The following is a 13,545-nucleotide window of genomic DNA, read 5'->3' as shown; positions in this document are numbered from 1 at the left end:
GCCCCATTCTTAAACTAGGCATTTATGATATATCATAAATGTCTAGGATGGTCAAACCACTGAGGACCTTTCGCTTTTTTTGGCATGTTAAATTGGTCACATCATGGAATGGTGGCTGCAGAGCTGAATAAAATATAATTTTATTTTTTAATTTATGATCTCTGTTGCAGAGATATTAGTTAATAAAGTTTAGATTTTAATTTAATACAAAGGGGCGATAGCGGAGATTCATCTCAGGATTTGTACTTTTTCTCTATATGATGTTGACTAATCACAAGCAGAAGGCGTTATGCAGGGGAAAAAAGAACACGCCCCCAGAAAATGTAATTTGGAACATATTCTGAAGGCTATATTCACATGTCCATCTTTCACTGCAATCCTCAGAGCGACCAAGATCTTAACCTCAATGAACAGCTTCATCTATGCCTACCAGTAGATCCAGTAGATCAGCAAGTAGTACAGAGATTGTGTCTGTTCATGGGCAGTAGAATATTGCCATGTAAACTATTTTGCAAGTACCACCTAGAAGATGTAGCAACTCCATAAGTCAATGCAGTTGCTATTGGGTAACTATCTATCTCTCCTAGGGTTACAAGCGACATAGTTTTTTTCATACTTTTTCCTTTCAAGAATCCATAGTTATCTTGCCTCTTTAAGGAGAACCAGTTCTTCCCTCATGGTGCCTCTACAGAGGCGCACAGAATCCCCATGGCTCTGCAAGTTAGCAGCACATTCCTCCATATAATACCATATACCTGATGTATCTGGAATACACCACCTGATTATACAGTGGGGAAAAAATTATTTAGTCAGCCACCAATTGTGCAAGTTCTCCCACTTAAAAAGATGAGAGAGGCCTGTAATTGACATCATAATTAGACCACAACTATGAGAGTCAAAATGAGAAAACAAATCCAGAAAATCACCCGGTCTGATTTGGCAAGATTTATTTTGCAAATTATGGTGGAAAAAAAGTATTTGGTTACCTAAAAACATGCAAGATTTCTGGCTCTCACAGACCTGCAACTTCTTTAAGAGGCTCCTCTGTCCTAGTGAATGACCTGCATAGAGCTGAGACCACCGTAACAAAGGCTACCATCAGTAACACATTATGCCGCCAGGGACTCAGATCCTGCAGTGCCAGACGTGTCCCGCTGCTTAAGCCAGTACATGTCTGGGCCCCTCTAAAGTTTGCTAGAGAGCATTTGGATTATCCAGAAGATTATTGGGAGAATGGCATATGATCTGATGAAACCAAAGTAGAACTTTTTGGTAGAAACAAAACTCGCTGTGTTTGAAGGAAACAGAATGCCGAGTTGCATCCAAACAACACCATACCTACTGTGAACCATGTGGGTTGCAATATCATGCTTTGGGGCTGTTTTTCTGCAAAGGGACCAGGACGACTGATCCGTGTACATGAAAGAATGAATGGGGCCATGTATCATGAGATTTTGAGGGCAAACCTCCTTCCATCAGCAAAGGCATTGAAGATGAAATGTGGATGGGTCTTTCAGCATGATAATGATCCCAAGCACACCGCCATGGCAATGAAGGAGTGGCTTTGTAAGAAGCATATGAAGGCCCTGGAGTGACCTAGCCAGTCTCCAGATCTCAACCCCATAGAAAACCTTTGGAGGGAGTTGAAAGTCTGTGTTGCCCAGCGACAGGCCAAAAATATCACTGCTCTAGAGGAGATCTGCATGGAGGAATGGGCCAACATACCAACACCGGTGTGTGCCGACCTTGTGAAGACTTACAGAAAACAGTTGACCTCTGTCAAATCAGACAAGGTGATTTTCTGGATTTGTTTTCTCATTTTGACTCTTATAGTTGTGGTCTACCTATGATGTCAATTACAAGCCTCTCTCATCTTCTTAAGTGGGAGAACTTGCACAATTGGTAGCTGATTAAATACTTTTTCCCCAATGTACATGCTCAGTAGTGATGAGCAAATGGGCTCGGATAAGGTGCTGTAGGAGCACGCTTGAGTGCTAACCGAGTGTCTTCAGCGTGATTGAAAAATATTTTCGCGTCCCCACGGCTGTTGGACAGTTGCAAGACATGCAGGGATTGCCTAACCAACAGGCAATCCCTGCATGTGTTGCAGCTGTCAAACAACCATGAATCATGCAGCCGCAGGGACTTGAACATATTTTTCGAGCACGCCGAAGACACTTGGTCAGCACTCAAGTATACTCGTATAACACTTTATCCAAGCACGTTCGCTCATCACTAATGATCAGGTATTGGCAAATTCAAAAGTCATACATAGGTGTTACCTGGCTCCGTACACTTCTATGGATAACGAACTAAAGGCCCCATTACACATAGCGATGTCCCAGCGATCCTACCAACGATCCGACATGGATGGGATCGCTAGAACATCGTTAGGCTGATCGCTGATGAGCTGTCACATAGACAACCCCTCCAGCGATCAGGACCAACGAGCAAGCTGGTTTCTAATGTAAACATCGGGTATCCAGGAGCCGCGGCTCTTGGATACCCGCTGTTTACTTTGGAAACCGGCGTACACGCTGGTTTCCAAGGCAAACATTGGGTATCGAAGAGCCGCTCGGCGTGTATGCCGATTTCCAAGGTAAACAACAGGTATCCAAGGGCCGCGGCTCCTGGATACCCAATGTTTACATTAGAAACCAGCGTCCAGCGCCACTGATCGCTGGTCTCTCGCAGCCACACGCAGCGATACGTGCTGGCCAGCAGGAGACCAGCGACCAAAAAATGGCCCAGGACGATCCAGCACGATCAGCGATACCCGGCAGGGGTCGCTGATCCCCATCACACACAGCGATCTCGCTGGCGAGATCGCTGTGGCGTCACAAAATCAGCGATCTTGATAGCAAGATCGCTGTGTGTGACTGGGCCTTAAGGCTACATATGGTATTGGGAATGAGATGATTTAAATGATCCTCTCCACAGATTAAAGAATGAAGGATTTCTTATTGCTATTTACACAATTCTAGAAAATTTGGGATTATAGGAATTGTCCTGCATTCCGTAGAAAGCCGCACTTCTACGTCTTCATCAAGCAGCTATTAAACCCCCTATGAAGTTTGTTTACTCTCATTTGTTTTAGCTACTCAGAATGAAGCAGCTGACAGGATGTATCATAGATGAAATAGCACACCTGCTGCAGGGAACACAAGAGACGCGCAGGAAATAGTCCACCCGCCTCTCGTTTGTGATGATTGGATGCATGCGGGACAGATAGACACTGAAGCCCGCTTCTGTCAAGTAGCCCACCCAAAAGTCACACACACATTCAGGGTCAAGGTTACGAAAGAATCTTATCATCCTGTGAATGATGGTGTTTAAATTCTAAAAGTCCCTAGCTTGGAAAGTACACTGATTAAACAAGCAACAGAACCAGTGCCCGACACCACAGCTGTCACTAAGATCACTCAAGAGGAGCGGAAATATTGCAATCATCAAACAGTATAAGATTCTCATATTATATACGCTTTGGTAGACGCTTGTGCCTGTATTATTCTACTTCTATAGATAAGAAAAACGAAGCAACATTTAGGGAAAGGCAAATCCGATATTTTATATTTCATAACACTACCCCCAAAAAAGTGCATCTGTCTTCATTTTCTATTACTTACATAGCAATGACAATAAAGTAATAAATTGAAACCACCTTTATACGATCAGTATTTGGTCAATATTTAGAAATTCCGACCTTACCTCTTTACTATTCTCAGCATCTGTAAAAATACTTTGTTCATCTTCATCATGATATTCCACATCGGATTCCCCCATAGCAATGGGAACACAGCCGGAGAGACGAGGCTTGGTCGTGTAATCATCACATTCACTAACAACATATTTTTCTCCACTTTTGGAGATGCCACCATTGGCATTATTCCCATCCTTGTAGTCATCCATTTTTTTCCCAGTATCGGACATGTTGATATGATTGATGTTGTTTTTGTTCCTATTTTTTCCAGACAAGCTTGTTATAAAGGTGTCTCCACTTTTTTTTGGTTTGGTAAATAAACTGCGGATAAAATTGATAACACTTTGTTTGGCAAAGGATATACCCCGCGTTATCCTAGCAATAGCTATCTGGAGATTATTCATTTCACCATCATCATCTGGGGCGGTCAAGTTATCGGAACTGAAGGAACTCAGTAGGAGAGCCAGAAAAAGGTTCAGGACCTGCCAAATTTTAGAAAAAAAATAAATATATTAACAAATAGGACAGTAATTATACAGTGTTATATATGTAATAAGTCAGAAAATTCAACACATGAGGACAATTGTTCACATTGCGCAATTTAAATAACAGACTGTCTACAGAATTAATTTTAATGAATCAGTATTTCTTGTCACTAAGTGACTGACATCGCTGCTCATTTAATGTTTACGAGTCCAATGGGTGTTCCTGATGAATGACTGACATCTTTCTATGTATACAAGGAGAGCTCATACAAGGAAAGCTGTCAATCTTTGAGTCAGACCACTCACTGGACGTCTAAGCCCAGAGAGAGAAAATATTTCCATCAAGTAACTACAAGTTACACAAATTTTGTACAAAGACTGGCCAAGTGCATGCTTGTCCTATGCCAGCCTTGCTGGAGTAGTAGGAATCTGAATTTTTTCACACCAATTTAGTAATTTGGCACCTCTTCTGAGTTACGTGCACCTCTGTGCAATGCACCAGAAATCTTTCTCCAATTGGGAACTGGAGTAGCATTTTTAGTGTACAAAATGATGTCACATTTGCTGAACATGCCCTGTCCGTGAAGCTCTGCCCCCTGCCGCGCCTCCTCCGTTCAGCCTCGCCTCTGTCGGCATGCGGCCTGCGTACCCTATTTTTAGCATTAGGTATGCAGGCCATGCTGATGAATGCAGATGCCTCCGCATGTGTCTTTTTGCCGATGCGGCGACCTGCGCCAAACGCAATGGGTTGCTTTTTGGTGCGCTCAACGCACCGTCAAAAAGACGCATGCGGAGGCATCTGCATTCATTGACATGGCCTGCATACCTAATGCTAAAGATAGGGTACGCAGGCCGCATGCCGACAGAGGCAGGGCTGAACGGAGGAGGTGTGGCAGGGGCAGAGCTTCACAGAGGAAGCCCGCAGCCATCCACAGCTCCTCCATATACTAGTGTGAAACTAGCCTTACTGGTTAGAGGAAGTTCAATGTCAGCTAGTGAAGTGTATAGTGGCATTTAAGTTCAGGTGGGATGGTGGATTGCTAGGGGCCGCATGGGCTAACCATTCGAGGCAGTGGGAGGCAAAATAGAGATCCCGAATGGACATTCCAACAGAGTCTGGAGCCTAGGGCTCGGGCCAGGTACCAAGGAGCGGGACTGATTTTCCAACATCACAAAGTTGGTGGACGTGGAATTACGTGGAGGGCAGGTGGACAGTCTCGGGTGCACTGCCAGAGTGGACAATGGATCCCTGAGGCTGAAGGAGTCAGTGGGCTTAAGGGGAGTCCAGGATGAAGGGGTGGCAGGACTGAAGAGGAGTTGTACTAAGGAGGTAGGAAGTCTGCATTGCTGTGCCCTATCCCACCTATACCCACCTGATGAACTTAGACTGTATCGTAAATGTTTGACTGTTTCAAAGAACCTGTTGTTCCATGCATTGTGTGCGGTGGCTCCTGATGACAGAAGCCTGAAGGCCTACAAGTGTGTGTGATGCACCCCACACCCTACAGCACACTGGGACACCCCTTGTCCTTAAAGTGCCAGAGCGAAACTGGACAGCAACCCATTCGCGACTACCACTCTCGGCCACTTTATAAAAAAGTGTAGAATGGTTTTCTAAGTAATCAATCAGATCCTTTTTTAAAAGGCACTTGTCATCAGGCAGAAGAGAATTTAATTCCCAACTCACTACTGGGAGTTTCTGATGCGCATGCACCGATCTTGAATTGGAGGACTGTGGATGATGCAGGAGGTGTCATCCAAGTCATAGGGAAATATGGGTTAGCTTGAAAATGCCTGACACTCACGAGCCGAGTATAGGCCAAGAAGAGACATTTACATAGAATGTATGTCATTTTACATCTTTTTATAAGGTACTGTACATGACATAGCGCATGGTGGAAGGATTGATATCAGATTCCCTTCAATTCTGCACTGGAGTAATACATGTTAGAAGATGATTGATAGGTTTGTTTTTCTATATTTAATCATATACCTAAGACTCGTTCTGTATTTGGTAAAAGTTTCCCACAATCTTCGCATTTTTTCCAGCTCTTTGTGCATTTATATTACATTGATTACTTAGTATTCTGTATAAGTTTTCTTTCCGATTCTTTGCATTGACAAATGCTCTGTTCATACTTTGCAAGGGAACAATGCTCACAAAACATTTATGTATAATTGCAGCTACCATGGATAACCTTTATTGTAAAGTGTACTAGTGGGGAAAAAAATGACAAATGAAGTAAAATTGAATGTTACAGAATCCCGTTATAACTCCAATAGCATGTTCATACAAAAAGCCGAGCTATTGTACCTACTGTAGCCACCAGCTCTGACACGTGGCCAGGTAAGTGTTCGGGATCCTATTGAAGATCAGACCGAACAAAGCCTTCAAAAATAGATGTGGCCAGAAATAGAACCGCGAGAGGAAAAATATATTTAATGTCACATATATTCGTTTTCTGTACGAGGAAACAAGTAGCAAGGCTTAGAACATATTTTCGCGATGCCACTCTGAGCGAGTGGGAGTGAGCATTCACAATGAACAAATGGTAATAAGAGAAATGTTTCAAAATGGAGGCTGCATGCTGCTTTCTTTGATCCATAATGCACTGTACCCCGTGAAGCCTTAATCTGAGGTATTGTACAAGAAATTGCTAGGGTGCAGAATGGGGCTTCTGACCAAAAAGTAAGCATAACTACATTTTTTTGCAGCTTGATACTTATGCACTGAGTGGGAAATTTACATTGTAATTTTTTTTCTAATAGTAAAAAATATATATATATATATATATATATATATATATATATATATATCCTCATTAAGTGAAAAGCTGGAAGCATTCACATACTATTAACATCAGCTCAAGAAGCATTTGGGAAAAGGTTTCTTGGAAATGTAGTTTGCAATTTGCTAAGGATTTTTCTTCCTCAACCAGAGACTCTATTATAGGTGATATTAAGGATCAGCAATGATAATTTAACAAATATAATAATATATTTTGATTTTTTTTTTGTTTTGTTATACACGTTTATTTCCTTTTGTGTGTATTGGAACAACATAAAAAACTGAGAAAAAAAGGCAAATTGGTCATAATTTCACACAAAACCCCAAAAATGGACTGGACTAAATTATTGGCACCGTCAACTTAATATTTGGTTGCACACACTTTGGATTAAATGACTGTAATCAATTGCTTTCTAAAACCACCAAGCTTCTTAAACCTTTCAACAGGAATTTTGAACCATTATTATTTTGCATACTGTTCTACTGTATGTCTCTCATATTTGAAGGGCGCCTTCTCCCAACAGCAATTTTAAGATCACTCCACAGGTGTTCAATGGGATTTAGATCCGGACTTAATGCGGCCACTTCAGAACTCTATTGCTTTGTTTCCATCCATTTTTTGGTGCTTCTTGAAGTATGTTTGGGGTCATTGTCCTGCTGGAACACCCATGACCTAGGACGCAAACCCAGCTTTCTGACACTAGGCACTACATTGCAACCCAAAATCCTTTGCGAATATTCAGATTTCATGATGCCTTGCACACAGTCAAGGCATCCAGTGCCAGAGGCAGCAAAATAAGCCCAAAATATCTTTGAACCTCCACCACATTTGACTGTAGGTACTGTGTTCATTTTTTTTGTAGGCCTCATTCCGTTTTCGGTAAACAGAAGAATGATGTGCTTTACCAAAAAACTCTCTTGGTCTCATCTGTCCACAAGACACTTTCCCAGAAGGTTTTGGCTTGCTCAAGTACATTTTGACAAACTGCAGTATAGCTTTTTATGTTTCTTTGTCAGAAGTGGGATCCTGCAGGGTCTCCTGCCATAGCGTTTCATTTAATTCAAATGTCAACAAATAGCTGGCGCTGACACTGATGCTCCCTGAGCCTGCAGGACAGCTTGAATTTCTTTGCAACTTGATTGCGACTGCTTATTCACCATCTGGACTATCTTGTGTTGCAAGTTTTCATCAATTTTTCTCTGTCGTCTACATCCAAGGAGATTATCTACAGTACCATGGACTGTAAAATTCTTGGTTATGTTGCACACCATGGAACATCAAGATCTCTGGAGATAGATTTGTAACCTTAAGACCATTGATATTTTTCAACAATTTTGGTTCTCAGACAGTTCTATTTTCCTCTTTCTGTTCTCCATGCTTTGTGTGGCATACACAGACAATGCAAAGATTGAGTCAACTTCTCCCCTTTATATCAGGTTTCAGGTGTGATTTTTTTTCACCTTTTACTTGCCACAGGTGAGTTTGAACAAGCATCACATGCTTGAAACAAAGTTGTTTAGCCGCAATTTTGGAATGTTGCCAACAATATTGTCCTGCCCATTTTTGCAGTTTTGTGCGAAATTATGTTCAATTTGCCTCCTTTTTCTCTGTTTTTTTTGTGTTTTTCCAATACACACAAAGGAAATAAACATGTGTATAACAAAATAGTGTAATTGGAATAATTTTCTGGGAGAAATATTTTAATTTCAGGGACAATTTTAAGGGTGCCAACACTTATCAATGACTGTATGTTATTAGAGAAATTTACTCCTATTTCCACTTATGAGCCACTTCTCCATCTCCCCCGCCTTCTAAACTCACCATCAGCTCTGAAAAAAACTGCTAATGCCCATCTTGGTCAAAGCAAAATGGTTTATTTATAATGAAAATTATACTGTACAAATTTAATAATGTATTATTAAAGTTGTAGTAATCCATATACTGTAATATTAGTATAATGTTTACTAAAAATTGGTTATAATTATTATAACACCACAGTGATACTGTTAATGAGGATTTATTGAAATCCCATTCACAAATGTGCATGTTACTGCGGTTTTAGAACATATAGTTATTTAGATGTGGCATAAGAAACTGTAATATATCTTATCCGAGAAATCTACCTTCTCTTCCACCCATAAGCCACTTCTCTACCTACCTAACTTCTAAACTCATCATCCGCTCTGAAAAAATGGCTAACTCTGAAAAAATAAAAAAATAGCTAAAACGCATCTTGGTCAAAATAAAATGGATAGCAAATACAGTGAAGTATCAGGTTGCAACTCAACAGAGGGTAGGTGGAGGATAAGAGGAACAGAAAGCTACAGTGGGGGAAATAAGTATTTGATCCCCTGCTGATTTTGTAAGTTTGCCCACTGAAAAAGACATGAACAGTCTATGATTTTAAGGATAGGTTAATTTTAACACAGAGATAGAATATCAAAAATAAAATCCAGAAAAATCACACTGAATAAATTATATAAATTTATTTGCATTCTGCAGTGGGAAATAAGTATTTGATCCCCTACCAACCATTAAGAGTTCTGGCTCCTACAGACCAGTTAGATGCTCCTACTCAACTCGTTACCTGCATTAAAGACAGCTGTCTTACATATTCACCTTTATAAAAGACTCCTGTAAACAGACTCAATTAATCACTCAGACTCTAACCTCTACAACATGGGCAAGACCAAAGAGCTTTATAAGGATACCAGTCATAGTGATACCCCTCATGTACACATATATGACTTGCAAATGTACCTAAAATTACAAATATGATTTCATTTAACACCATAATAGTTGGAAGCCCCCTGACGAAGGTATGCCGAAACGCGCATCAGGGTGGGTGCATATTGTGGACACAGCTGATCACACAGGCCTAGGCCAGAGGCTCAGGTATATGTCTCCCCTTTACTATACTTTTCATGTAAATTGGATTTGGTTTTATCATGATCTAGCTGTGCTTTTCCATATAGGGTTTATTATATTGTATAATACACTAGGATTGATTTGCCCTTGCACTTTGGTGAGTAATGGCTATAAGTGGACATTGAGACCACATGTGCCATATTTTGGCCATCACTTTAGGACTTATATGGGACTTTTTGGCACCTTTTAAATGTATAGTCATGGTCATGGATGTATGTTAATGAACTGATTAGACTAACTAATTCATGAGAAGGATGCATATTGCTTGTATGATTTAACTCTATGGACCTGCATACATAGTAGCCCCAATATACTACATTTACTTAACATACAGACATATCATTTGACAGCAAGTCCTCTTTTTCCATATTTTCCTCATTACGGTGTCATTTTTTTCTTTTTTTCCCCACATGATACAGTATATGCCTCCTTTAGTTTTCTTTGCATATCCATTGATTACAATATTTATTGCTTCATAATAAAATGTCTTTTTGTACATTGATATGACCAGATCTCGGTTTCTTTTTCTTTTTTGTCTTCATTGAATTTTTCAGCGAGGGTCTTTTGTATCTCTTATATCTCTCAAGGAGAGCCTGGGGCGTGACTAGGTAAGCACCTGACTTTTCACTGGAGCTCCTGATGGTGGGGTTAACCTTGGTTCCCGGTGAACATCCGGTGCTACTCCAGGACAGACCACAAATGCACGGCAGCTGAGCCCCAAGGGACTGGCAGTTGTAACAGTCCGAGAGGAAAGAACATCTGATGCAGGCTGGCCTGGTGGATGCGAACTGGAAAAGCAAGTGCTGGCAGGTCCAGCTGATGTACAGACTGGCACAGCTGATACCATTGGGTCCGGCTGTAAGACAGACTGGCACAGCAGGTGCAGGTGGGTCCAGCTGTCATGCAGGTTGGTACAAGTGCAAGCAGGTACAACTGCAATACAGATTGGCACGGCAGGTGCAGGAAGATCCGGCTGTAACACAGATCAGCACGCCAGGTGCAGGTAGGTCTGGCTGTTATACAGGCAGACAAGGCGAGTATTTGACAAGGAGGTTAAGAGACTGACAGACACTAGTGGATACTAGTGGACAGGGACCTGAGAACAAGCAAGCGTGTTTGGAGCAGACTAACAACGTTGCACAGGCACCTCCCATCAGGTGGAGGGGCCTTAAATAATAAGTGTCTCCCAGCCACTGGCTTGGAACACTTTAGGATGATGCACACTGTCTCTTTAAGAGGGCGGGACGGCGCACGCGCCCTAAGCACAGTGCCTGGGGATCTGCGAACTGTGTGTAGATCCCATGCAGCAGCAGGTGAAGGAAGATGGAGTGCGGGGCCACGGCGAATAGTGAGTCAGCGCCCCTGCCAGGGGAGGGGGCAGCATGCATGGATGCCAGCGATACAGAAAAGCGCTATACTATTTATTACTGAGGCATTCTGACAAATGCAAACACATTACAAAAAGAATAGCCAAATATTGAAATTTACCAGATTTTCAGGATTGCACAGGATAAGCCATTTAAGGAGTTGTATAGGACAATTTTTTTCACTATAGGCCCAATAACCAACAGGAAGGCCATTGTTAACAGAAGCAACCATCTACCTGTTATATCCGGTGGTCATCGACTGCTCCTGTCAGTGATTCAGCTGCTCCCTTTTCAGCTCTTCTTCTTTCGTGCTGCTCTGTTGATGAGGTATGACTGCCGACATCATGCTGACTGACAGCGAGCAATTAGACACATGGGAGCCTGCTGTCAATCAGCATGACATCATAAGTCATGCCCCATCAACAGAGCACAGTGGAAGAGAAGCCTATGCTCTATTGACATAACGTTAGTGGCAGCTTCTGAATCGTTGGCAGCAGTGGCGGATTAAGTGGACTATGGGCCCGGGGCTGTTCATAAAACCTGGGCCCCTGTACCCCCCTTCCCACCTGAGCGCTGCGGTCCCCGTGCGGGAATTGACAGCCGTACGGACCGCAGCACTTGGTTTGCTGCGGGTCCATACGGAAAACCCGCCACCATTCCACCACGTGTGGACATGGCCTAAAAAGACGTTGCACATAAGCTGTAGGCCTACGGCCAATACGCACAAAATCACGCTCCATCACACCATCATTGCCTGCTCCATCACCCCATCACTCCCATCATTGTCTGCTCCATCACTCCCATCATTGTCTGCTCCATCACTCCCATAATTGTCTGCTCCATCACCCCATCATTGCCTGCTCCATCACCCCCATCATTGCCTGCTCCATCACCCCCATCACTCCCCTCATTGCCTGCTCCATCACCGCCTGCTCCATCACCCCATCATTGTCTGCTCCATCACCCCCATCATTGCCTGCTCCATCACCCCATCACTCCCATCATTGTCTGCTCCATCACTCCCATAATTGTCTGCTCCATCACTCCCATCATTGTCTGCTCCATCACCCCATCATTGCCTGCTCCATCACCCCATCACTCCCATCATTGTCTGCTCCATCACCCCATCACTGCCTGCTCCATCACCCCCATCATTGTATGCTCCATCACCCCATAATTGCCTGCTCCATCACCCCCATCACTCCCATCATTGCCTGCTCCATCACCCCATCACTGCCTGCTCCATCACCCCCATCATTGCCTGCTCCATCACCCCATCATTGTCTGCTCCATCACCCCCATCATTGCCTGCTCCATCACCCCATCACTCCCATCATTGTCTGCTCCATCACTCCCATCATTGTCTGCTCCATCACTCCCATAATTGTCTGCTCCATCACCCCATCATTGCCTGCTCCATCACCCCCATCATTGCCTGCTCCATCACCCCCATCACTCCCCTCATTGCCTGCTCCATCACCGCCTGCTCCATCACCCCATCACTCCCATCATTGTCTGCTCCATCACCCCATCATTGCCTGCTCCATCACTCCCCTCATTGCCTGCTCCATCACCCCATCACTGCCTGCTCCATCACCCCCATCATTGCCTGCTCCATCACCCCATCATTGTCTGCTCCATCACCCCATCACTCCCATCATTTTCTGCTCCATCACCTCCATCATTGCCTGCTCCATCACTCCCCTCATTGCCTGCTCCATCACCCCATCACTGCCTGCTCCATCACCCCCATCATTGCCTGCTCCATCACCCCATCATTGTCTGCTCCTTCACCCCATCACTGCCTTCTAGACCATCACTCCCATCATTGCCTGCTCCATCATACACACAGACATACACACACACACACAGACATACATACATACACACAAGACACCACCTCTCTCCTCTCACCTGTCCGCAGCATCGCCCGAGCTTCCTCCCTCACACAGCAGCGGCCGCTGAATGATGACGTCATTCAGCGGCGCTCCTCTGTGTGAAACAGGAAGCGCGGCCTCCGGGCAGGAAGCAGGACGGACCCTTGCCGCTACGCTCCTGCTATTCACTCTTGCAGGCAGCGGAGCTGCCATGATCGCATCGCTCCCTGCCCGCCGCTGCACTGCACTGCAGGGTGGAATTGCTGCTGCCGCGCCGCCCCCACACACATGCCGCCTGGGGCGGACCGCCCCCCCCACCACGCTACGCCAGTGCCCTGGGCCCCCAAAAAACCTTGGGCCTGGGGCGACCGCCCCATCCGCCCCTATTAAGATCCGCCA

At 43.9% G+C, this 13,545-nt stretch overlaps 1 protein-coding gene across 9 annotated transcripts in view; it reads right to left on the bottom strand.

Annotated features, from left to right (window-relative positions):
- The window catches only part of LOC141095489 (sodium channel protein type 5 subunit alpha-like), a 524,914-nt gene that overhangs the window by 172,933 nt on the left and 338,436 nt on the right, over positions 1-13,545 (bottom strand). For all 9 annotated transcript variants that reach the window (XM_073581518.1, XM_073581512.1, XM_073581519.1 and 6 more), the window contains one exon: positions 3,709-4,182. In XM_073581518.1, coding sequence (XP_073437619.1) covers positions 3,709-4,182 — 474 coding nt within the window. The remainder of the gene's footprint in view (positions 1-3,708; positions 4,183-13,545) is intronic.

This window comes from Dendrobates tinctorius, unplaced genomic scaffold, assembly GCF_039654945.1.
Source record: "Dendrobates tinctorius isolate UK_male_01 unplaced genomic scaffold, ASM3965494v1 ptg000070l, whole genome shotgun sequence".
In the NCBI taxonomy this organism is placed as follows: Eukaryota; Metazoa; Chordata; class Amphibia; order Anura; family Dendrobatidae; genus Dendrobates; species Dendrobates tinctorius.
This window is presented reverse-complemented; position numbering and strand designations above follow the sequence as displayed.